The sequence below is a fragment of the Miniopterus natalensis genome, chromosome 7 (genome assembly GCF_054644295.1).
Source record: "Miniopterus natalensis isolate mMinNat1 chromosome 7, mMinNat1.hap1, whole genome shotgun sequence".
Classification (NCBI taxonomy): domain Eukaryota; kingdom Metazoa; phylum Chordata; class Mammalia; order Chiroptera; family Miniopteridae; genus Miniopterus; species Miniopterus natalensis.
In genome coordinates this window covers 13,156,793-13,183,402 of record NC_142087.1, presented here as the reverse complement: position 1 = coordinate 13,183,402, position 26,610 = coordinate 13,156,793, and the positions used below count along the sequence as shown (strand labels likewise).

The 26,610-nt window shown below is 45.8% G+C and overlaps 1 protein-coding gene and 1 pseudogene across 1 annotated transcript in view; both read left to right on the top strand.

Annotated features, from left to right (window-relative positions):
* The window catches only part of ZNF341 (zinc finger protein 341), a 34,399-nt gene that overhangs the window by 4,551 nt on the left and 3,238 nt on the right, over window positions 1-26,610 (top strand). The window contains exons 2-12 of the mRNA XM_087818792.1: window positions 440-589; window positions 2,986-3,237; window positions 5,518-5,713; window positions 7,050-7,140; window positions 8,819-9,012; window positions 10,450-10,640; window positions 13,966-14,174; window positions 20,083-20,179; window positions 21,777-21,909; window positions 24,964-25,075; window positions 25,331-25,401. Coding sequence (XP_087674918.1) covers window positions 440-589; window positions 2,986-3,237; window positions 5,518-5,713; window positions 7,050-7,140; window positions 8,819-9,012; window positions 10,450-10,640; window positions 13,966-14,174; window positions 20,083-20,179; window positions 21,777-21,909; window positions 24,964-25,075; window positions 25,331-25,401 — 1,696 coding nt within the window. The remainder of the gene's footprint in view (window positions 1-439; window positions 590-2,985; window positions 3,238-5,517; window positions 5,714-7,049; window positions 7,141-8,818; window positions 9,013-10,449; window positions 10,641-13,965; window positions 14,175-20,082; window positions 20,180-21,776; window positions 21,910-24,963; window positions 25,076-25,330; window positions 25,402-26,610) is intronic.
* Window positions 4,428-5,012, top strand: LOC148092691 (large ribosomal subunit protein eL29 pseudogene; annotated as a pseudogene).

Here is a 26,610-nt window from a genome sequence, read left to right as displayed (position 1 = left end):
TCAATACTTTTTACTTGCTATATAGTACTCTATCTATGACTATATTGTATTTTTTAATTCATTGAGGTTATAAGAAACATCACTATAAGAAACAACACTGTGCAGAATACTCTTCTTCATGAACTCCCTGTGGACATGTGTTTCTCTAGGATAGGTGCCAGGAAGTATTATTGCTGGGTCATACAGGGAGGTGTGCCTTACAGGGAGGTGTGACTTATTCTTCTCAATTGATAGTTGGGGAACTGGAGGTTCAGACAGGTGGAATGACTTGCCCAGGGTCACACAGCAGCAAGAAGCATCAGAGGTAGAAATGGAATTCAGGTCTGTGGGACTTTGGAACCCAGATCTTTTGCTTCATGCTCTCTGCTTCTTTCCAGAGCCTCACACATGTTCATTCTCTCTCTTCTCTCATTCTCTCTCTCTCTCCTTTTCTCTCCAGATCTCCACATACATCACAGTGCCCCCGTCCCCACTGATCCAGACCTTGGTGCAGGGGAACATCTTGGTGAGCGATGATGTGCTTATGTCTGCCATGTCGGCATTTACATCCCTGGACCAACCCATGCCCCAGGGCCCCCCGCCTGTGCAGGTAAGGAGGGGACTGGCTTCTCACAGGATCTTGATTCCAGGCCTGCATGTTGACTCCAGCAGATTCAGAATCTTGTAGAAAGAAGGGAGTGTGGACTCTGCTCTCCCCCACACTGAGGAGGATGGCCAGCCTCCCCCTGCCCAACCCTGCTGTGGGTGGGAAAGCTGCCACATTAGTGGGGGCCCAGAATGTGACTTGGAGTTTCATAGCCACAGTCCAGCTATTTTGCCTCCTGTTTTTATTCTTAACAAAAGTGTCCCTTGTCCATTAGAAAATACACAAGAAAAGTAAAAAAAAAAAGTTTAATTATTCATAATCTGGAAAGTAAAGAGATATGGTAACCAACTACAGTGTGCATTTCTTGGTTGGATCCTGGGTTGTGTAGGAGCATAAAGGCATTACTGGGGAAATTAGAATATGGAGGAATTTGAATATTTTAGATAATAATATTATATTAATGTTCAATTCCTGAATGTGGTGATTGAATTTTGGTTATATAGGAAAATATTCTTGTTCTTAGGAGATGCATTGAGTACAGTATTGAGGAACAAAGTGTTATGTCTGTAACTAATTCTCAAATGGCTTGATGAAACAACATACACGTATTGTAGATGTGGCAATATGGCAACAACTGAGTGAGTCAGATGAGGTTTAAAGGTTGTTCAATGTAGCCCGGCCGGGCATGGCTCAGCGGTTGAGCATCGACCTAGGATCCAGGCGATCGGGGTTTGATTCCCGGTCAGGGCACATGCCAGGGTTGCGGGCTAGGCAGCCCATCAGTGGCTCTCTCATCATTGATGTTTCTCTCTCTCTCTCTCCCTCTCCTTTCCTCTCTCTGAAATCAATAAAGACATATTTAAAAAAAAAAAAAAAAAGGTTGTTCAATGTATTCTTTTTGCAACCTTTCTGTCTTTTGAAATTTTTCAGAATGAAAGTTGGGAAATCAATCAGTCAATCACACAGTCATACTCCTTCCACTCAAAGGAAATACTATCAAAATGTTGGTTTTCCTGACCTTGAATGCAAATAAAAATAGAAATAGCTTTTAAAAAATAAACACATTTATAATATACACACCTATATAAAAGGGTCGTTGTAGTCACTGTTCTGAAACCTGCTTTTCTTACTTTGCCTTGGCTTGACCTCATTCTCTATGCCTACAACTCTGCATCAGTATTTCCCAAAAAGTTCCTTGGAACACTGGCCCCTTGGAATTTCCCAATACAATAAGGATCTCTGGTCAAACTCGCCTAGGCTGGAAGCATTCTATTTCTTCCCTTGGTTTGTTCCTGTTTTTTTCCTACAGTAAAGAAATACTTTTAATTTTGTCATCCCAGATTTTCTCCCAAACATATTTGACTGTGGAACCCAAGAAAGAACAATTAAAAGGAGCACCCTTTATGAAATACTGCTCAGCATCATCATTTTGACAGCTGTAACGTGGATGGATCATCCTCTGTGTAGCCAGGCTTCTGTGGGTGGACATGTAGGTCGTTGCCATTTATTGGAGTAACAGCCATGTGTACATATCTTTGCCCACCTGCTTGATAATTTTTGTAGAATAAATTTCTAGAATCAGTGGCTGTGTTTCAGGGCTTCATGGCCACCCACCCATTTCGTGACTCTCTAGAAAGACTCCCAGGATTCAGGATGGTTGTACTCATGGCTGCGGTTTATTACTGCAAAAAGATACATAGCAGGGTCAGAAATGGAAAAGACACATCAGCTGGAGTCTGGAGGAATCCAGCTGCAGGTTTCCAAAGTTCTCCTTGGGAAGCAGGGAGAGGTTACACAAAACACATGTCTTCCTCCAGCAGTGAAGAGCAGCAACACAGGTGCAGTGTTTCTGCCCAGGGAAGCATACCTAAGACTCCAGGGCTCAGGCTTTTACTGGGGATTGGTCACAGATGCCCAGCCATAACAACCGCAATTCCAGATTTCCCAATAGGAAGGAGGCATTTGCCATAAGTCACATTGTTTGTACAGACAATCTAGGTGAGTTGATACAGTACAGTCAGTGCCCCAGGTGGGCGAAAGAGCCTTATCAACATAGGGAATCTTCTACAAGGCTAGTTCTCAGATGCCAATCAAGAGCCAGTTCTGCAAGCAAGCCTTTCTAAAGACAGCGACATTAGGCCTGCTATATGGACTCGTTCCTGCATGAACGGCCATTTTTGCTGACTTTCATAAAGGAAAGGAATAGCAGCGCCTGGCTGATGGCTCCTCTGAATTCTCCCAAACTTTGTGTCCATGGCCCCACTCAGCATCGTCCTCTGAGCTGCCTTGTGAGTGGCTGTTCTTTCCACATGGCTAAGGCAACTGTCCTTCCTCACTGATGAACAAGACAGCTGGTGTCAAGAGACTGTGATGCTTTACTTTTTCTCTTCTGATTTCAGAGCAGCTTGAACATGCATTCGGCGCCCAGCTACCTCACCCAGCCTCCGCCACCTCCTCCACCCCCTCCACCACTGCCCCCACCTCCACCCCCCCAACCCCCACCACCCCCACCTCAGAGTCTGGGTCCCCCTGGGCGTCCCAACCCTGGCGGGAATGGCGTGGTGGAGGTGTACAGTGCCACGGCCCCCCTGGCTGGAAGTGGAACAGTGGAGATCCAGGCACTGGGAATGCAGCCCTACCCACCCCTGGAGGTGAGCAGAGGCTGGGGGTTAGGGTGGAGGGGGAGAAACTGGTCATGGTCATCATGGGTAACCTGGACCTTTCCTGAGCACCAGCTGTGAGTCAGACACTGTGCTGGAGATACCATGACCAGGGGACCACAGCAGGGGAAAGAGGAACTTTAATCAGGCCATCACAGCTGTGTCAAATGCAAGCCATGTGAAGATGTGAAATAGAGGGTGTAGCATACATAATACAAGCTGCCCTTGGGAGTGCTCAGACAGTCAGAGAATGCCTGGTTTTGGGGAGAGGATTCCAAAAAATATCTGTGTGTCTCTTGCATTTTTTTAACTAGCTAGGTATATTAGTTAGCTGTGGCTCTGTGAAAAATATCCATAAAACTTCAGTGGTATGTAGCAAAAACTGTTTCTTGTTCTCACATCTATAGTGATCTGTGTGGCAACTCTGCTGATCTTGGCTGGGTTCACCCCGTGTCTGGAGATTGACTGGCTGTTGGCTGCTCTAGCATGGCCTGGGGTGGGGTGAGTGGGATAATCCAGCTCTGCCCCATGTATCTTTCACCCAGGAATGTTCTCATGGCAGTGGTGGAGATATAGTAATGCAAGCAGAAATGCTCAAGGCTTCTTGAGGTTTAGGCTTGTGACACAGTGTCACTTCTGCTGGTCAGAGTAGGTCCAAGGCCAGGTTAGATTTAAGAAATAAGGAAATAGATGCCATCTCTTAATGGGAAAAGCTCCAAAGTCACATTGCAAAGGGCATGAGAACAGGGAGAGGTAAAGGACTGAGGTCATTATGTAATCAACGCACCGTACGTACTGTACTAATGCCCTGCTGAAGAGCTCTGGGCTACAAGCAGTCTACTCTCAAGGTGGTAAGAGTTCAGAATCTTCAAGATACCAGTGCTAGGGGCATGGTTATAACAGAAAGAGCCTGCCTGCATTTCAGGGCATTATCCCAGAGTCATGTCTATATGGAATTGGCCATATAGACATTCTATATCAGGTAGCATCTAAATGTAAGGAGAACCAGACCAGTGGGGAAGTTCCACCACCAGCTATGTGATGTTATGAGAGCCTGCAAGAGGATTTGCCCTAGTCTGGGAGACTAAAGCAAGCTTCTCTAAGGACTTTTTGAATTAAAAAAGAAAAGTTAAGCTCTTCTGGTTCCAGTCTCTTCAGGAGCCATGGACTTGGGCACAGACATGGCCAAGTCCAAGAACCACACCACGCACAACCAGTCCCCAAAATGGTACAGAAATGGCATCAAGAAACCCTGATCACAAAGATACGAATCTCTTAAGCGGGTAGACCCCAAGTTCCTAAGGAACATGTGTGCTTTGACAAGAAGCACAAGAAGGGCCTGAAGAAGATGCAGGCCAAAACGCCAAGGCCATGAGTGCACATGCCAAGGCTGTCAAGGCCCTTGTAAAGCCCAAGGAGGTCAAGCCCACAATTCCAAAGGGCGGCAGCCACAAGCTCAGTCGACTTGCCTACATCGCTCACCCCAAGCTTGGGAAATGTGCTCGTGCCCACATCACCAAGGGTCTCAGCTGTGCCGGCCAAGGCCAAGGCCAAGGCCAAGGCCAAGGCTCCAACCCAGCCCCAGGCTGCGGGTGCAGGTGCAGCCCCAGCTTCAGCTCAGGCTCCAGCTACCAAAGTGCCCAGGCCCCCACGAAGGCTCCACAGTAGAGTCCTCTGTCTGCGGGTGTGAGGACAGAAGGACTGGTGCGACCCCTGAGCTGCTGTCTGCATGGAGCTGGTGTCCTCTTGTGCTATTTGTACAAATAAACCTGAGTCAGGAAAAAAAAAGAAAAGAAAAGTTAAGTAAGTGAGATGCTGAGAGGATGACCGTGGCCTGGTAGGCAGAGGGGCCAGCACATGGGGAGCTGCTACTCTTTATTTTCCATGTAGACGAGGGTGGTCTTTGAGGTTGGAGCCTGAGTCTTTGATTTTGCATCCTTAGCACTTAGCAGAATACCTGGCCTATAGAAGGTGTCTGAAATAGGGCCCTCTGAATTCAGTTTCCTCTCTAAAATGCACACTTCCCTTGTTTTTAAAAAAATCAATGGCAGAGTCAGGATTTGAACCCAGACAACCTGGCTCCAAAGCTGCTTCCAGCCTTCTGGGGTCTTGGGAGTGACTGAGGTGACTGAGCTAGGTGGAGGAATTAGGATGGCTTTGTAGGTGGGGAGTGGCTGAGATCAGCCAGGGCCACTATGAGGGTCTCTCTGGCTGGGGCGGTTTTTCCCCTCCTTTCCCAGAGCTCACTCCCTGACTCTGCTGTCCTTCTAGGTGCCAAACCAGTGTGTGGAGGCTCCAGTATACCCCACCCCCCCAGTGTACAGCCCCGGCAAACAGGGATTCAAACCAAAAGGACCCAACCCCACTGCCCCCATGACCAGCGCCACTGGGGGCACGGTGGCCACCTTTGACTCCCCACCAGTGCTGAAGACCCGACGGGCCAAAGGTGCCAGTGGACTCCCAGAAGGTGGGCCCACAGCCTGAGCATCTTTCCTCAGCATTGGTCCAGCCACAGGCTGCTTAGATCTAGTCTTCCCTTTTATGATGATTAGGGTTACGTTTGGTTGCATGTAATGACAAATCCAAAATAAGAGTGACTTGAAAATTATAGAATTTTGGTTTTCTCCTGTGCAAAACAAGGCCAGAGGTAGGCAATCAGGAGATCGTGTGCCTGTATGGTCACCAGGAATCCACATTTCTTCTATCTTTCTGCTCTGCCATCCCTAGTGTCTGGCTTCTGTTTTCAGGGTTCCTCATTGCGTAAGGTGGCTACTGGAGCTCCAGTCAGCATTTTCATATTTAGGCAGTAAGAAGGGTAAAGGGGGCATCGCCCAGCTTCTAGCAGTTCTGCATGATGCTTTTGCTTACATCTCATTGGTCAAAACTTAGTCACGTGAGCATATCTAGCAGCAAAGGAAGCTGGGAAATGTCTCTTTTATCCAAGAACATGGATGTTTCTCTTAAGTGGAGCACATGTGAGGAAAGAAGGGGAGAATGGATATCAGGCAGGCAAGAAGCAGTGTCTGCCACTGCTTTGGAGATGCTAGGTATGGGGATGGGGCCAGTATCAGAAAGTGCTGGGGGTGAGAAGGGCAGAGAAATTGAGAATGTTTCAGGGCCTTCCAGTCAACTACTTTTACGCTGCCTTTCTTTCACAAACGTGTGTTGAGTTTGGTGTCAGGCACCGGGGATCTAGCCTCTTGGTCCGGGATTTCCCTATCCCACCGTTTAATGGGAAGGATGGACAGAGAAATATTTATGGGTTACTCTGGGAAGGAGGTTAATGGGGTGTTGTGATTGAGAATACTGGAGAGAGGGTGAAACGGTGCCACCCATCCACTTAGGGATGGGAAGGGAGCAGCCCTGTGGCTATCCGAGGGACAAGCATGCCAGGTCAAGGGGAACAGCAGGTTCAGAGGTCCTGAGGTGGGGCCATGTTGGAGGTCTTCCAAGGTTAGCAAGGAGTCTGCTAGAGCGAGGTGGAGAGAATAGTGAGGTTGGCAGGAAGCAGAGAATTCAGAACCCTGTAGGCCACAGCAGAGAGGCTAGATTTTATCCTAAGCCAGAGGGGAACCTTTGAGGGGTTTGTCCTGCTTTCCCATCCAGAGCATGTCCCGGGCTTTCCTCCCCGCAGCACTGGGAGAGGCTCACCTGTGCCTCTTCTGCCTGTCCAGGAGTGTATACTTCCCAGGGTCTGGGATTTCTGGCCCCAGGTCCAGGGAGTAGAACGGTTGGAGGCTGCCCTGGCACCCATAGTTGTACCCATAGCTTCACCATCCCATTCCTCCCACTTTGTCTTTCAGCTGCAGGGAAACCAAAGGCTCAGAAACTCAAGTGTTCATACTGTGACAAGTCATTCACCAAAAACTTCGACCTGCAGCAGCACATCCGAAGGTACCCAGGCATGATGGGGCAGGTGGCTTCCGGGCAGCCCTGGCTGGGGAGCCATCTGCAGTGGAAGTAAGGCGCCCTTCCCAGCCCCCTAGCCTGGGTGGTGACCAAGGCCTCATCTGTCCTGTTGTGATTCTCAGAGCTTCAGTCCAGATCAGGACGGTTTTCCCTCTTCTCTTCCAGAAGCAGTGGAGGGTCTGTGAAAGCTGTGGGTCCTGCCCACTTTGATGGGGAAGGTCCAAATAGGGTGAGGTAGGAGGAGAAATGCACTTGAACTGATAGGGGCTTTGCAGGCATGAGGGTGCCTCAGTCCTCACCTCTGCCTCAAGGGCTGCCATGCTCTGCAAATATGGCTCTGTCTGCTCACTCAGGACCAACTTCTTGTCCCAAGAGCATGCAGGGAACCACTCTGGTACTCAGGTTTTTCTTCTGAGGGGTGGACTTGTTCAGTGTTTCTCAGAGTGGGGTAATTGGGACATGAGATAATTTTAGGTGTTTCAAGGACATGGTTTTGAAAAGTTTTGAAAGACATAGTGAGAAAATTACTCTCTTCAATTTCTTTGAGTCCTTGGAGAGTCAAAGGAGAAAGCCTCAATTTGGTGCTAGTCTGTCCTAATGCCTCTCACATTGCTAGCTCATGTTTTATGAGAGGGGGAGGGGGAGGGAGAGAAAGAGGGAGAGCACACATCAGATTCCAACCATGGCAGGCAGTCTTTTCTTTAGAACAGGGTGTCTCCGCCTTGGCACTGTTGACATTTTAGATCACAGATCACAACATTCTTTTCTGTGGGGGTCTTACCAGTGCCTGGTAGAAGGGTTAGTAGCATTCCTGACCTTTAACCATTAAAGGAGTGCCAATAGCACTCCTTATTCCTCAGCTGTGACAACCAAAAATGTCTCCAGATATTGCCAAAGGTTCCCTGAAGGGCAAAATCAATCACAGTTGATAACCACTGGTCTATACTGGTGCTGTGTAATAGAACTTTCTGCAAAGATGGAAATGCCCCAAAGGGCACTGTCTAATGGGGTACCACTAACCATATATAGCTATTGAGCACTTGAAATGTGGCTGGTATGATTGAGAAATTGAATTTTTTATTTTAATGAATTTAAATTACAATAGTCTGTGTGGTTTGTGTCTACCTTATTGGACAGTACAGCTCTAGATCTTAATATTGTTTTATAAATTCTTACATTTTTGGTTATGTCATATTTATGACAGGTGGTTTTCTGTATACAATAACAAAAGGAAGCTTCATTTTAAAATATTTTAAGTTTTAAAACACAGAATTGATTTGAAGGAAAATAGTAAGTAATGATACAAGTGCTATGCTGTGACAGCTAGGATATTTTCTCCTTCAAATAACAAATCCTTATTTAAATGAGCTTGAATAGTTAGGAAATGTTTCATCTCACAGTATGGGATGGCCATGGAGACAGTTAGCTCTGGTTGATTCAGCAGCTCAGTAATGTCACCAAGAGTTCAGGGTTTTTCTCTCTCTGGTCTGCTTACCTCAGCAAGTGGGCCTGTCCTCATGGTGTCAGAATGGTAGCCAGTTGTATCTGGTGGCCAGCAACATCTAGATGTTCTGTCTGGGCCTTCCAGGTGGCCATGAGCTCCTGGGCTGAGGCCACATCTCCATTTCTACACAAGGGTGCTGACAAGCCTTGTTTCCTGCAGCCACACTGGTGAGAAACCCTTCCAGTGCATTGCATGTGGCCGTGCCTTTGCCCAGAAGTCTAATGTCAAGAAACACATGCAGACTCACAAGGTGTGGCCTCCAGGGCGCAGTGGTGGCACGGTCTCTCGCAACTCAGTGACTGTACAGGTCATGGCCCTGAACCCCAGCAGGCAGGAGGACGAGGAAAGCTCAGGTGGGTTGAAGGGAGGAACGCCACTCTTCCTATACTCCTTCTCTGCAGCTTCATGGGTTTTGTTGCTGTATGACCTTGGGCAACCTCTTTGACTTCTTTGGGCTTCAATTTGCTTCATTTATAAAATGGGGCGTAAGATGAAAGGTAGGATGACAAATATACAATATGTATGGTGTTACTCTAATGCTGTACCCATAACAGACATCACTAGTCAATCACCTGTCATTTTTGCTGAGGTTGGATACCACCTCAGAATTTATTTTCAATATATTACTCTAGGCAGTCACTCTTAGTTGATCAGAAATTGAAATCTCTTTGGCCTCTGTGGGCAGATGATTTCCAAAGCTCTTTATAGTTTGTAAAATTGTCATCAAAGCTATCACTTGTCCCTGAGCTAATGACCTTTCCCCTAATATTAGTACATAATATGAGCAACATATGCCATTTAAAATTTTCTAATAGCTATATAAAAACAGTAAAAAAAAAGCTGAAATTAATGTTAATCATATATTTTATTTAACTTAGTATATTAATAGTATCATTTTAGCATGTTATATAAAAAAATTATTAATGAGATATTTTATATTCTTTTTAGTGTAAGTTTCCAAAATTCATTTACATTTATAGTACATCTGGATTTGGACCGGCTGCATTTTGAGTCCTCAGTTGCCACATGTGGCTCTTGGCCACTGTATTGGATAGTGTAAGGCTGGGGCTTTCCTGTGCAGCCCCATGGGTGAGCAACACCTGCTACGTGCCAGCTAATGAAGGGGGTGTTTTGCTGTCAAAAACATATGGCCACTTTTATATGATCTCCCTGTTGGAACTAGCCCTACTGTGTATTTAGCCATTCTATGTGTGCATACTGAGTCCTTGTGAGTACCTTGGAGAAGAAACCATTTTTTCTCTTTCTTTTGAAACTCTTGCAGTGCCTAGCACCAAGGGTTCAACCATTTAGCAAACATTTATGGAGGCCTACTATGTGCCAGGCTCCTGTCCCCAGGGAATGTGAGGGAAGGGCAACTAAACAAATGAGTGTAATTAGGACAAGGAGCTGGGGAGGCATAATGAGTACAGCTAGGAGCCATGTTCAAGATTCTTAACTACGGAAAGGCCTAGAGTGTCCAGTGGAAGGCCAGGGAGGGGAGACTTGAGGCAATAGCTATTCATCCATCGGAATGTAAGTATTTCAGTATTTTAGCACCTGGAAGGGCAGTATCAGTGCACACCAGCTGAATGTGAGTGCAGGTCCTTGAGTACAGTGTCCAGCACCAAGCACGTGGTGGGTGGTGGGTGTTGGGTGATGGGTGGTGGGTGGTAGGGTGTACGCAGTGGAGCACACAGTAAACATCCGAGAATCCTTCCTAAATGGTGTGGCTCTCTGTCCTGACTTCCTCTACCCTTCTTAGTGACTTTTCTCCCTGGCTTTCTCCTCAGGATTGGGCCAGACCCTGCCGAGTGCCCCACAGCCGCAGGCCTTGCCCACAGCAGGTGAGGATGAAGGGGACAAGCTGGAGGCCAAGCAGGTGGTCCTCATCGATAACTCCTACCTGTGCCAGTTCTGCCCCAGCAAGTTCAGCACTTACTTCCAGCTCAAGTCCCACATGACCCAGCATAAGAATGAGCAGGTAGGTGGCTAGTGGATAGCGGGGGTGCACTTCCATCCTAGTCATGAGCCTTAGCTGGTACTGGGGTCTTGAATGTGGCCTAGAAAGGGGACAGAAGTGGGCCTCATTTGGTCTGAGCTACTGTCTAGCCATTCATGATAGGCCAAGCTTCCCCCTCTATTCTGCCTGGGTGGGGCCAGCTTACTGGGCCTTAGGGTGCTAAAGGTCAGATAATGAAGGACTCAGAGACAGGAAAAATTCTTAATGCCCTGAGAAAATCTAATGTCTAAAAACCTACCTATGGGGACTTAGGACTACAGCCTTTTTTTTTTTAATTGAGATGTAATTCATATACCATAAAATTCACCCTTTTAAGAGTGTACAGTTCAGTGGTTTTAATATATTCATAAGGTTGTATAGCCATCACTACTATCTAATTCCAGAACATTTTTATCACCCTGAAAAGAAACCCTGTACCCATTAGCAATCACCCCCTGCCCCCAGTCCCTGGTAACCACTCATCTAGTTACTGTCTCTATGGATTTGCCTATACTGGACATTTAATATAAATTGAATCATATAGTATGTGGCCTTTTGAGATAATGTTTTTAAGGTTTATCCATGTTGTAGGATGTACCAGTACTTTATTTCTACCATAATATTTATTTAACATTATGGTAGAATAATATTCCATTATATGGATATGGCACATTTTGTTTATCCTTTCATCAGGTGATGGACATTTGGATTATTTTTTGGCTTTTGTGAATAATACTGTATGGACATTCATGTACAAGTTTTTATAAGAACATATGTTTCAGTTCACTTGGGTATAAACCTAGAAGCGAAATTGCTGAGTTATATGGTAATTCTATTCCAGTGTTTATTTTTTACAATAACCTTTATTTCTTCTTATAAAAGTATCATGCCCAGTGTAGAAGTAGAAAATTCAGAAAAGTCTAGACCTACCTGGTTTTGCTCAGTGGTTAGAGCGTCAGCCCGTGTACTGAATGGTCCCAGGTTCAATTCTGGCCAAGGACACGTACCTCAGTTGCAGTCCCTCTCACATCAATGTTTCTCTCTCTCCCTCCCTTCCACTCTCTCTGAAAAGCAATGGGAAAGGTGTCCTCCAGTGAGGATTAAAAGAAAAAAGAAAAAAGAAAAAAGGTTAATGTTTACTATTTATTATACGTTGGGCACCCTGCTAAATGCTTTAGCTTCACTATTTTATTTACTCCTCATAACAACCTTAGAAATAGGCATTTTCAGTATATCCAGAGGCCCAGAGGGGTGAAATGACCCATCCAGAGTCACACAGCCAGTAAGTGACTTGAGTCAGGGTTCAAAGTGAGGTTCATTTGACCCCAAACCCCACAACATTTACCCTCTTGCAATACATCCTCCCAAGAATGCAGCACATAATCCAATATATTTTGTGGGGTTTCTGTAATTTAAAAAATTATAATTAGGATCTATATACACATAATTTTGAATTGTGATTTTTTTGAGATAGTTTTTCCCCCAATTTTTTATTTTTAAAGAAATGCACATTCACACTAAGTTGCAAAGACAGTGCAGAGAGGTCCCTCATACCTTTCGGTCAGTTTCCCTCAGTAGTTCATCTCACATAGCTACAGCACAGTATCAAACCTAGGAAGCTGCCTGGCTGTTGCGACTCAGTGGTTGAGTGTCGACCTATGAACCAGGAGGTCACCGTTTGATTCCTGGTCAGGGCACATGCCCGGGTTGCGGGCTGGATCCCCAATAGGGGGCGTGCAGGAGGCAGCTGATCAATGACTCTCATCATTGATGTTCCTGTCTCTCCCTCTCCCTTCCTCTCTCTGAAATCAATAAAACATATTAAGAAAAAACCAACTAAACAAACTAGAAAACTGACATTGATATAAAGTGTCTCTGTAGTTCTGTGTCATTTTACCACCTGTGTAGATTTATGTAGCCACCACTGCAATCACAGTACAGAGCTATTTGTCACCACTGAGATCTCACTTGTGCTGCCCCTTGCTAGATACACTCACCCTTCTCCGTAACTTATTTAGCCTCTGGAAACCACTGATCAGCTCTCTATCTCTGTGAGTTTGCCATTTTGAGAATGTTATATAAATAGAGTCATGCAGTGTGTGGCCTTTTGAGATTGGCTTTTTTTTTTTTTTTAATCCTCACCCGAGGATATTTTTTCCATTGTTTATTCAGAGAGAGTGGAGGGGGGAGAAAAACACTGATGTGAGAGAGAAACACTGATTGGTTGCCTCCCACACATACACCGACCGGGTATTGAACTTGCAACCTGGATATGTGCCCTGACCAGGAATTGAACCTGCCACCTTTTGGTGTACAGGGTGACTCTCCAACCACCTGAGCCACCCCAGCTTTAACTGGGCATGTGGCCACCCTGAGCAAATCATGCTTCACTTTGTTAGGAAGAAGGAGCATGTGGAATCTTGTGGACAACCAGGAATGTGTACCACTTGTCAAAGTATAATTTTCAAAATGTTAAAACATAATTCTCATATAAATAACATTGTGAGCATGAGTCAGAATTTTACACAACTCATTGATGAGGGAACTGGAAGAATAACAAAGTCAGTTCAAAAGAAGGCATGAGGCACTGATATTTATACCTATATACAACTGTCAGGGGCAAAAGGAACACTGAAATAAGATTGCTAAGTTAGATACAAATCTGATTAATGTCCTACAGGGCAACAAAACCCATGACCTTTGGGGTTATCCTCTCTACCTGACACAAATAATTTATATTAGATCAGTTTTGCACAAGTTAATATTTAACTTTAGAGTCTGGATTCTAATCAGTGGTAAATAGCCAAAGAAATGCGCATTCCTCCAGAGAGCATATGACCCTGGGGAGGCTTGTTAGACAGCAGTACTGGTGGACCAGCATCACCTGGGTCTTGTTAGGATGCACATGTTCAGGCCACCACACCCGCTGAATCAGATACTCCGGGGGTGCTGCCCAGCACCCCCAATCTGTTACTGTCGTGCACGCTCAGGTTGGGGAGCCACTACTCTAGTATGACATTGGAAGGACACAATGTCATCTTCTTACTGTATTTTCAGATTTGGGGTAATTTTTCTAAATATACTCAGGCCACACAGAGCCTGAGGAAAGGGTAGTGGGATCATTTTGACTGGCTGAGAGGAGAGGACCCTCCAATCAAAATAAAACCAGGGCTCCAGCAGCAGGGGAGCCGGGGAATAGAGGTAGCGTCATTCACCAGCAGTGTTCCAGGAAGATGCCACAGGGCAGGGGGCGGCAGTGGAGGCAGCTCTCCTGCCTCCCCTTACCTTCCCCGCATCTGCCATCAAGGTGTACAAGTGTGTGGTCAAAAGCTGCGCCCAGACGTTCCCAAAGCTCGACACATTTTTGGAGCACATCAAGAGCCACCAGGAGGAGTTGAGCTACCGCTGCCACCTCTGTAGCAAGGACTTTCCCTCACTGTACGACCTGGGCGTGCACCAGTATTCCCACAACCTCCTGCCGCAGCACAGCCCCAAGAAGGACAGCACAGTCTACAAGTATGTGTCCTCCCACTTCCTCTCCCACAGGGAGCCCAGGGGTTTGTGGCCTCGGTGGTTCTCATGCTCAGGACCAACAGATACCTCAGAGCGGAAACTGATTCTCCAGGCTGGGGTCCAGCCTGGCAGAATGGGTTCTGGACCTTAGCACTGGTGGGACAAAAGATACTGGCCCTTCTTATAGCATTCTTTAATTTGACAGACATCCTAAAAAAAAAAAATCCTAAAAATGGGAAATCAGTCTTTCCTTGTTATAGTAGAAAAAATATTTTTTCTATACTAAAAATATCATGAAAATATTATTTTGTCTGATAATCTAGAAAATTTAAGTTACAGTTGGAATAGTACACAGATTCTTAGAATGAAGAAAAGAATTAATAAGCACATTTGAAAGCAAAAATCATAAAAATAAGATGCCTTTTTTGTAATGTATAAGATATAGGTTAAAGTTGAAGCTATATGGTAATTCTTAGTACGAACAAGGAATGCATCAAGCGTAGATTTGATCTGGGGTATTTTTTTCTGACTGTCCTTTATGTCACCTTAGTTTTCTATGACAGTCATAGAGGATTCTTTCGGCAGAAATGATGGAAGACTCCCTCAGTTTTGCCACATGCTTTTAATCCTTAGATCATCAGATCATTCTCTTTGAAGCTGTCATTCCTGTGATCAGCCTTTTGAGTTTCTCTTCCTCGGCTGTTTCCCGGCCCCTCCTCCAGACTCTCCTTTGTTGATGGTGTTATTTGCAGATGTCCAGCCTCACTTTACTAACTTTGTGAAATACTGCATTTTTGCCCTGCAGTCGTTTTGCTGTACATCTGTCCTGTGTTGCCACCTCACAAAGCCCAGCAAATAGTGCATGCAGATAGAGCTTAGTGGAAAACAAAGGTTTGCTTGAGGTATCCTTCTAGTCATTAGTGAATATTTTCATGTTAAATGGCTTTTGCTTCTTTGTACAAAACTGTACCTGCAGGGACCTGGCTGATAACTTTTGTTAAGGGGACCCTGCTGTAATTTCTGGGTGAACTTCTGAGGTTCAGAGATGAGTAAATATGGACCTTGAGTTTAGAATGCATGCATTGCTTAGGGAGACAAATGTATAAATATTTTTACCAAATACTGTAATAAAGTGCTATTATATATGCATGTCTATAATATATGTGATACAGAAGTACCACAGTGGGAGGTAGGGCAAGGAAAGTGTCCCAGGAGCAATGGTATCTGAACTGGGTTTTGAAGGATGAGTATGAGTTTGCCAGGTTGTCAGTGGATAGGGTGGAGTGCATTCCTAGCAGGAAGACCAACATGTATAGAGACATAAAATAAAATAACAAGTGGTTTAGGATCATTGTTGTATGAGTAGAAGTGGAAAGTGGTATTTAGATGAGGGCTAGGGGAGGAAGTGGGGCCAGGGCATGAGGGTCTTATAGAAATTACAAGAGATTTGAGAAGTTGGCAGGGGGACTGGGACTCATGAAATGGGATGTAGGGCAACTGGCCCTGGGGGAGACTGGGAAATGGGGCCAGAAAGACAGGAAAGCCAAGTGAGGCTTTTATCAGCCAAGGGGATGGAGATTTGTACTTAGAGGACATTTGCTTTTTGCTCCCTTCAAGTGTGTGGATTATCTGTAAGTTCCTTTGGCTTTGTGGCCCTCTGGACTGAGATGCCAAGTAAAAGGAAGGGAGCACCCAGTATATGCCAAGCTCTGACTTAGGGACATTGATCCCTATGGAGATAGGTTGTGTTAGTCAGCTCAGGCTGCTATAACAAAATACCATAGACACATGAGAGAGAGAAATATTTTTCTTTCTTTCTTTCTTTTTTTTTTGTTAACCCTCACCTGAGGATATTTTCCCTATTGCTTTTCAGAGAGAGAGTGAAAGGGAGGGAGAGAGAGAAAGGGAGAGAGAGAGAAACATTGATGTGAGAGAGACACACTGATTGGTTGCCTCCAGCACACACCCCAGGGAGTGAACCTGAAACCCAGGTATGTGCCCTTGACTGGGAATTGAACCTGTGACCCTTTGGTGTGTGGGCCAACGCTCTAACTACTGCTTAATACCGGCCAGGGCTCAGTAAAATTCATGCTTGCCACTGTACATATGCTATATATCTACTTTTTCCTTTTAAAAATAAGATTTATTGATTGTTTTTATAATTACAAAATTCATGTCTAATGCAGAGAAAAGGATTTTTAAGAAACCCACAAAGAAACAAGAAACAAAACCCCATCACCCAAGATAACCCCAGTTAATCTCTTGGTACATGCCCTTTGGTATATATCTGTTATAGGTAATGGATATAGATATAAACATCACAGGCTATATTTGAGTCAGATTGTTCCAAACACAGTTACCGAATTTGGTAAAAATTTATTACACCATCTTCCCACTGCACAACTTCTCACAAACACACTAAAACTTAATAGGGTCACTCTGGCCTGGCTGGGTGCCTCAGTTCATCGGAGCATCATCTCGTGCACCAAAAATGTTTCAGGTTCAATTCCCTGTCAGGGCATATACCTAGGTTGCGGGTTTGATCCTTAGTCGGGATCAACCGATATGGGAGGCAACCGATTAATGTTTCTCTCTCACACTGATGTTTCTCTCTCTCTCTGTTCCTCTCTCTAAACATATCCTCAGGTAAGGATTAAAAAAAAAAAATCAGTCTTGATGATTACAGCACATTTGATGTTACCACTTAAAACTTTTACACATAAAACTATATGAATATCTGTGCATTTTAGCACAAACAGACCTGGCTCATCCTTTTAAACAGCTGCTTAGTATTCCATTGTATGTGGATATACTGTAATTTATTGAACCCGTTCCTTATTGTGGGGTAGTTGGGTTATTTCTAGTTTGTCATTTACAGACAACGCTACAGGGAACAACTTTGAAGATACATCTTGCATTTGTGAATAAATTCCTGATAGTGTTTTTAAAAAATATATTGTATTGACTTCTAGAGAGAGAGGAAGGGAGAGGGAGAGAGAGAGAGAGAGAGAAACATTGATGTGAGAGTGGAACATCTATTGGCTGCCCCCTGCATGCCATAGGGGTACCAGGGATCGAGCTGGCAACCTGGGCATGTGCCCTGACCCAGAATCGAACTGACATCCTTTTGGTGCACAGATTATGCCCAACCAATTGAGCCACACCGGCCAGGGCCCTGATAGCAATTTTGCAGGTCAAAGAGTGGGTTTTTAAAAGATTAATTACCTACTACAAAAAAAATTGTTATATGCATATAATGCAGTATTTAAAAACTACAAAAAAGCGTAGAGTGAAAAGGAATTCCCTGTCTACCCTGACCCACTTCCCCATCCTACACACAATTGCTTTCAGGAAGTGTTATTTTTCAACTTATTTTGACATAATTTCAGACTTCCAGAGAAGTTACAAGATTATTACAAAGAATTCCCACAGATGGTCTTCACCCAGACTTCCCAGATTTTAATGTTTGACATTTGCTTTATCCTATTCTGAGCCATTTGAGAACAGTTGGCCAACATGATGCTCCTTTACCCTTTCTCTTTCATGTGTATTTTCTAAAAACACAGATAACCTCTTACATAGGCATGGTGTAGTTATCAAAATCAGGAAGTCAAATCAATACGCTTCTGTTACCTGATCTATAGACCATAGTAAAAAATTTCCAATTGTTCCAATAACATCCTTCATAGACAAAGAAAAAAAATTTTTTTTCTGGCTCAGGATCCAATTCAGGATCACATATTTCATTCAGTTATGTCTTTCTCTCTCTTTTTAAAAATAATTTTCTATTGATTGATTTTAGAGAAAGGAAGGAGGAGAGAGAGAGAAACATCGATTTGTTGTTCCACTTATTTTTTTTCTAAAATACGTTTTTATTGATTTCAGAGAGAGGAAGGGAGAGGGAGAGAGAGAAACATCAATGATGAGTCATTGATTGGCTGCCTCCTTCACTCCCCCTATGGGGGATTGAGCCTGCAACCCAGGCATGTGCCCCAACTGGGTATCGAACTGAGATCTCCTGGTTCATAGGTCGATGCTCAACCACTGAGCCACGCAGGACAGGCTGTTCCACTCATCTCTGCACTCATTGCTTGATTCTTGTATGTGCCCTGACCAGGGATCAAACCCACAACCTTGGCACATTGGGATGACGCTCTAACCAACTGAGAGCTACCTGGCCAGGGCAGTTGTCATGTCTCTTTACTCTCCTTGAAGCTGAAACAGGTCTTCTTCAGTCTGTCTTTGGCTTTCATGACCTTGATATTTTCAAAGAGTATGGGCCAGTTATTTTGAAGAATGTGCTGGGTTTGGATTTGTCTAGATCCAGGATTGGCACTTCAGCAGGAATGTCACCAGGTGACTGTGTCCTGCTCAGTGCATTATGTCCCGAGGTACGCGAACTTGGTTTATTTCTTTGCGGGGGACGCTGCCTTGGATAACGGTTAGGGCGGCATTTCTGGCAGGGAGTTTTGGTTTTAGTGGCTGTTGCTGAACTGCTTCGCGCACAAGCCTGCATCCTCACTGCTGAAACCTGTGCGATCTTTGTCCTCGCCCTCCCTCCCGCTTGTGAGGTCCCTGCCCTCCTGGTAGCTCCCCTCCCTCCCCACCTCCTCTTTCTTCCTTCGGAAGCATTTAGCTTGCTTTTAGTGTGTGGTCTGAGGGGGTCCCCTGGGCCCTCCACGGGTGCAGCCTGCCTGCTGGCTTCTCATGGTGGCCCTGGGATACAGATGGCAGGACCCATGCTTTCGTTTTGGGCATGAATCGCCTGCTTACCCGTAGCATTCCTCACTGGTACTGCATCATAAACGGGTTTATTTGCTGGCAAGTGTTTTCACGGTAGGGAGACAATGGGGTTTTCTGTAGGTTTGTGGCCTGAAACTGCTATTTGGAAAGCGTGTTAGCCACAGTGATATAAAGACTGTTTACGATAAAGACTGTGTCTGTAGTGCTTTGCGGCTTATGAACTGTTTAGCACAGTTGTGTCCTTTAACTCTCATGACAATCTTAAGAATGAACGACAGGCAGGTCCATTTGAGATTCTCAGCCCATTTTATGGATGAGGAAACTGAGGGTCAGAGATGGGGAAGAACCAGGCCTGGATCCTTGTCTGTCTGACTTTCCTATAACTGTTGTTCAGAGCAGTTTGTGAAAAGGACAGATATGGTCCCTGTTTCCAGAGCGCATTTGCTGGTGGAGGAGACAGATAATAACTGAGTAAACAAACAGGTAAAATAATTCCAAATAATAAGTGCTGGGGGGAAAATAAACCTGGGTGACATAATAGGAAGAGGTGGGAGGCTGACAGAGGGGGGCAACTGAGATAGGATGGTCAGGGAGGGCCTCCCTGAGGTGGTGACATTTGAGACATGAAGGATGAGAAGGTGCTACCCAGGGGAAGACTTGGGGAAGTGTTCCAGATCATAGAAATAGCAAGTACAAAGGCCCTCAAGTGGGGTCAGGCTTGATGTGTTTGAGGTACATTAAGGAGGCCAGGGTGGCTGGAGCAGAATGAGTGAGCTGGGCGGTGGAGAAAGATGAAGTCTGAGAGGTAGAAGTGGATTAGGTCAGTAGGGCCTTGAGACCAAGGTGAGGACTTTTAAGCAAGGGTGTGACACGGTCTGATTTTGATTTTTAAAGGCACTGCTGGCTCCCCTGTGGGTAATGGACCTTAGAGAGGGTGGGGTAGGGCAGGGAGGCCAGTGAGGAGGCTACTGCACATGTCCCAGGGAGAGAATGGCAGCTTGGATTAGGATGGAGGCAGTGGCCAGTGAGAAGAGTAGACCAATCTGAAAATGAATTGTTACCTCCTAATGTTGGCCCTGGGGGAGGGGAGGGGCTGGTTTCTGGGCCTGCTGGGTGAGTCCAGCCCCCACACACTACTCCCTCACTTCTCATGCTCCTTCCCATTTAGATGTGCCAAATGTGTCAACAAATACTCTACCCCTGAGGCCCTGGAGCACCACCTACAGACCGCCACTCACAACTTCCCCTGCCCGCACTGCCAAAAGGTGGGTACCCCTGCAACAATCGGGCAATCGGGGGCGACAGGCAGTAGAGTGAAAACCTCACTGTTTCCTTCTCCCCTGCTCCCCTCCTAACCTCATGCAGGCAAAGCTTGGGGTTGTTTCCACAGATGACATTGTATCTCTGAAGAGGGAGAGCTCTGCCTGGCCTCTCTTACCCAGCAGACACCACAGATGGCCATCTGGGGCTGTTGCTTGGCTGGGCCAGGCCAGGCCGTGCCAGACTGACATGGGATGAGGCCTGTCCTAGACCCAGGCCCAGGCAGCCACCAGTTTCCTGATGTGTTATTATCCTTGTTGTCATTGGTTCTTTTTAGCAAATCGGGAAAGCCTCACTGAAGCCTATCCCTTAGTATCAAATATCCAGGCTGTGTTCCATTTTCCAGTTGTCTCAATAACATCATAATGTTTGTAAAGTTTGTTTGTTTGAATCAAGTCTATATATTGCAGTTGATTGATATGATAAAAGTTTCTTTTAACATATAGGTTTCCCACACCATTGGTCCTTTTGTTTCTCTTTTAATTTATTTGTTGAAGAAACTGGGCCATTGGTACTGTGGCGTTTCCTGAAATCTGGATTTTGCTGATTGTATCCCCTGGTGTGTTTAACTTATTTCTTGGTTCTGCTCATTTTCTTACAACCTTACATTGCAGATTTTCCAGGACAGCCCTGGTTTCACTTCAGCCCCATTGTAGATGTTTCTAATTATATAGTCTAATTTTGAGCTTTGGAATTTGTGGTTCAAATAAAAGATGAACTGAGCAAGAACCATGTGCCAGGTGCTGTTCTGAGCATTTTATCTGAATTGATTAACCCTAGGAGGTAGGCATATTATTACTCTTCCATTTTATAGATGGGGAAACCAAGGCATAGAAAGGTCACACCCAACTAGGAAATGATAGGGCTAATAAGTAGTGGGGCAGTTGGGTCTGTGCCCTTGGCCACTTTTCTATATCAAGAGAATGAAAAAAATGGGTGAATGCCTATCCTATATCTGGGAGGAAGGAGATTTTGGCTTCTGTGTTTTCTGGCTTTTTATTACCTTTCCATTCATTTCTTTAGTTATTTGTTCATTTTTTTTCCATTTATTCTTTTACTTGTCAGTCATTTGACTCAGGCCTTGTGCTGGGGAATGAAAGCCCCTTTCTGTCGTCTTGGAGATCCCATGGAAGCAAAGGGATGTAATTCAGTGGGTTAAATGCAGACTTAAAAAATGTAGGTGTATATTCAAAGGTGGAATTTGCTTTGCCTGGTGTGGCAATGTGGAGTCAGAGAGGGCTTCACAGAAGCAGTGACACCTGAGTTGGGTCTTGAAGGATGCGAAGGAGTTTGTTAGGCTAAGAGAGAAAGGATCCCTGGGTAGGAAAAAAACAGCCTGGGCAGAAGCTCAGAGCAGGCATGTTTTGATTGGGCTTATGGGTGAGTAGTGGGAGCCATGATGCTCTAAGGGCTGTGCCTGACACTGTGAGCAGAAAAGCAGTTGTTTCCATAAGGAAAGCCTGGAAATGTGAGGTCCTTTGAGCTCAGGAGGTGGCAAGGGCTGGTGAGTCAGACCTGAAACTGACTCCTTTCTTCTGCCAGGTGTTTCCTTGCGAACGCTACCTGCGGCGTCACCTGCCCACACATGGCAGCGGGGGCAGGTTCAAGTGCCAGGTGTGCAAGAAGTTCTTCCGGCGGGAGCACTACCTCAAACTGCATGCTCACATCCACTCAGGTGGGTCCCCGGCTCCCACCCACTCCCGCCTACTTCACTCCCCCAGCCCTAGCCCCTCTCCGTTTTCCTTCCCATCCCTGCCTGGCTTTCCTGCCATCTCCCTTTACCCTCTCCCCCTTCGCCCTCCGGCCCCCTTCCCCCCATCTCCTCCTTGGCCCCCACCCGCCTACCCACCAACAGTAGAGCAGAGAGCAGCCCCAGGAAGCTGGTGGGGTCCTTTGGCTTCGCCCCTTGAGAGTCAGCCCCTCAGACCATTGTGGGCCCCTGGGGGTAGGGTGCTTTTTTTCACCACAAAATCAGCACCCAGACCTGGACAAAACCCCCTCTCCTTGGTTCCCCAGTAGAGACACATTGGCTTTTTTTATCTTTAAAATTTTTATTAATTAAAAAAGTCTGGTTCTTTTTTTCGAAGAGGACCAAAAACTTGAGAAAACCTTAGAAGAAACTCTGACAATACAAAAGCATACGGAGTGAAAATGAAGCCCCTCTCGCCTCAAAGGGACAACCCAAATGCTTCTCAGGTTTTTTCTTCTCTAACCTATGCTAAAAAATACATTTTGTGTTGCAACTCATGAAACACATCTATATACATAAAATATATTGAAACAAAAGTTTCACAAAGCAATATTTTCTGTTCTATTCTGTTCAGTTTTAGTTGAAAACAGAACACCAACAGCTTGTGACTCCCAGTTTACAGTTTAAAAAATACTCCTACCAAAGGCAACATGCTCCGCAAAGACAATAGCTGTTAGTGGCATAGCCTGCATCATTCTAGTTTAATTTTACATCTCTATAAGACACTTGCTTACCTTTACACAAATGAGCACATGCTATAATTCTATTAGGCACCTTTTTTCTTCACTTATCAATATACCGTGAAGATGTTCCTTAATAGCACCTTTTTCTCAGCTTTGTAGTATTTCTCTGCATTTACCATCTTTTATTTAACCAGTTTCCTGTGGATGGACACTTAAAATTATTTGTAGGCTGTTAATTTGTACACGCTATGCTGCGTGGGTCCCTTGGTAAGCTCCTGAAAATGTTCAGGAGATGGATGATGGCGATGATTGCACAACAGTGTGGATGCCACTGAACTGTACACTTAAAGAAAGCTAAAATGGTAAATTTTATGTTCGTTATATTTCATAATAAAAGAAGAAACAGGGTAGGTATATGCATTAGTAATTGTTTTTTAATGTTTTTATTGATTTTTAAAGAGAAAGGAAGCGCGCGAGAGAAACATTGACGAGAGAGATACATGGATGGTCTGCCTCCTGCATGCCCCCTACTGGGGATCGAACCCACAACCCAGGCATGTGCCCTGATCAGGAATCAAACCATGACCTCTTGGTTCCTAGGTCCATGCTCAACCACTGAGCCACACTGGCCGGGCTATGCATTAGTAATTTTGATAGGTGGCTCAGTTGGTCGGAATGTCATCCCATACACTGAAAAATCATGGGTTCGATTCCCTGTCAGGGACATACCCAGGTTGTGGGTTCCATCCCTGGTGGGGGTGCACATGGGAGGCAACCGATTGATGTCTCTCTCACATAGATGTTTCTCTCTCCCTCCTTTCCTTTCTCTCTAAAATCAATGAAAACATCCTCACGTGAGGATTTAAAAAATTATTATTCAAAAGTAATACTTGCTTATTGTAAAAAACATGGAAGCAGTGTAGAAATACATAAAATCAAATGTTAAAGTCCCCCTTCAAATCCTAATTGCTACAGACAGTTTGGTGTGTACCCTCCCCCACTGTTCTTCGTGCATATTCTGTATATTATGCAAACACATATGGCTTGGACTTTTTTGGAGTGTGGGGATTGTATTTTTTTCTAACAAAAATGGGACTATATTAAACTATTTTGTAGCTTTCTTTTCCTCTTAGCAATATGTCCAGGAGATCTTTCCAGATCAAGAAACGTAGGTGGAACTTAATCTTTTTAATAACTACAGAACATTCCATTTTAAGGACCAGAATTTTCTTAATCACTGGGTGCGGGGGTGGCATTTTTCAAAAGTAATTTATTCATTCCAGAGGGAGGATAGAGAGGAAATAATGGCAGGAAATTAAAACAACCCAGTAATAGCCTTTTCCTAAGGGCAGGTTGTGAGCTATCAGGTGAGAGCTGTCTCCTCCCTGCCTCCCCCGCCCCCCTTTGGTTCTACAGCTGGACTATCTGGGACTACTAAGGTGGACTCCGGATCACACTGCTGGGCTAGAATCTTAGCTCCCTCAGCCACTAGGTATAGACCATGAACTTCAGTTTTCTCATCTGTAAAATGGAATAATGGTAGTACTCTCCTCATGGTTTGTTGTTGCAAGGATCCAATTGGATAAGATGTAATTCCCTTCCTCCCCTACAGTGTACCTCATTTCAGTAAATGCCATGACCACCCTGTCACTTAGTCTCATTCTGGACTCTTCCCTTCTTATACCCCACAGCCAGTCCATTGGCAAGGGCTGCCAATTCTGTGCTCCAATTCTGTGCCTGTACTTGATGTCTTCCCATTCCTTCTACCAACCTCCTTCCTTTCTCCTCCCTCATCCCCTCCATACAACCAGAGAAACTCTTCAGTCAGATCCTGTCGCTTCTCTGCTCAGCCCCTCTGGTGGCTTCTCACCTGGCTCAGGGTAAAAGCCGAAGTCCTTCCTTGGCCTTCTAGGCCCTCCCTGCTGGGCCAGGAAGCCTTGCTGACCTCATCTCCTGCCTCACTGTCTATCCCCCTACTCAGCTCCAGCCACGCTGTCATCCCTGTTGTTCTTCAAACAACCTAAGTGCCCCTCCTCTCCTCCTTTCTGGGACCCTCACTCCGAGATTTCCACATGGCCCAGGCCTCACCTATCAGAGAGGCCTTTCCTGACCACCCTATCTAAAATGGCTCCCTCTTCTGGGCAAAACAAAGTCATGAGGAATGGGACTGGCTATTTTCTCCCAGGCCACCTCCCTTGAGGAGCTGCTGCCCTCTAGTGGGGGACCCCCCCCCCCATTCCCCATGTTCAGACTCCATCTCCTGGTGTCCCCATCCCGTGTCTGCGTCTCCCTGCAGGTGAGAAGCCCTACAAATGCTCAGTGTGTGATTCCGCATTCAACCGAAAGGACAAATTGAAGAGACACATGTTGATCCATGAGCCATTCAAGAAATACAAATGCCCCTTCTCGTGAGTAGAGACTGGCATGGAGGGGGCACAGGTTTACCCAGTGGTGGGACAGAAAGATGTCAGGTCTGAGGACTGAAGGCCCTCCTTCCTTTTATCCCGTCCTGGGCCCCACCTGCCTGTTTCACTCCCCACCCTGCTTCTTTGCCCAGCCATTAGGATGGAGAAGAGTGTCCTCATGCTGAGGGCTAACAGAGGGACCAGCAAGAGGGTCCTGAACTTGGTGAGCACCCTCTGACCAGTGGCTTTGGGTTTTAGGACACACACAGGCTGCAGTAAGGAGTTCAACCGGCCAGATAAGCTGAAGGCTCATATCCTCTCCCACTCTGGTAAGTGGCTTTTGGACCTGCCAGGAGGGTATGATTCAGCTTAAGACCCCTGGGGCAGGCTCCCCAGACACCTCCCATGAGGCTTGTTATTCCTGTCTGGTACATTCCAGCCAACAGACTTTGGCTCATATGAGCCATGAGCCTGGCCTGTGTTAGGGTCCTCAGGGTGCCCAGGGGTGAGTTAGACACAGTCCCCCCGGGCTGAGGGAGGAGCCAATCTGAGAGGAGATAACTGTAAGTCAGAGAGGTTCCCAGTGTGATAGAAGTGTGGATCAGGTGTGGAGTGAGATCAGATTCTGACTGAGCCCAAGATAAGGCCAGGGAGGTTCTTTGGTCCCCTCGGCAGAGCAGGGCAGCTGGGCTGTGGATCAGGGGTCTCCACACCACTTCTCAGTTTCCTGGGGCTTCACAGAGCTTCCCCAGAGCAGGTTGGCTGGCTTTTCACATACTCTTTAGTCTAGAACAGGGTTTCTCAACCTTGGCACTATTGATTTTTTGGGCCAGATAATTTGTTGTCATAGGGGGCTGCACTGTGTACTGCAGGGTGGTTAGTAGCATCCCTGGCCTCTACCTGCTAGATGTCTGTGGCATCCCCTCCATATTTATTGCAACCAGATGTGTCTCCAGGGGACAAGCCAAGAGTCTCCGGGGGGGGAGGGGGGGTGTAAAATCACCTCTGGTTAAGAGCCATTGGTTTATAGAAAGAATTTAGGGGCTAAAGAAAATTTGCAAACTGTGAAAGTAGATCAGGGACTTGGAGACAGAAGGTCTGGGTTTGAGTTTTGGCACTGCCACTTGCCTCAGGCAAGTCACTGTCCTCTCTAAGCCAGGGAGGCTGAGGGGCTAGGGCTCAGGCTGAGTGTGGGCTGGAGTGACTTCATGTGTACATGGAGGCACCAGTGACTTATTCAATGAGTGACTATTGAGAACCTACCATGTGTGAGACACTGGGGGTTCCATGGGGGAATCAGACAGGCAGAACCTCACCCTGCCCTCCTGAGGAAGCTTAGATTTAGTAGCTGAGATAAAAAATGAGCAGCAGACAAATAAGTATATAGCAGCAAAGTATGCTGAGTACAAAGACGGAGATAAACAGGGTGATGGGGCAGAGAATGAAGAGAGGAGGTGACATGAAAAGAGCCAGGAAATGGCTTTTAGGGTGAGGGAGCTGCAAATGCAAAGCCTGGAGGCCAGGAAGGGACTGGGCGT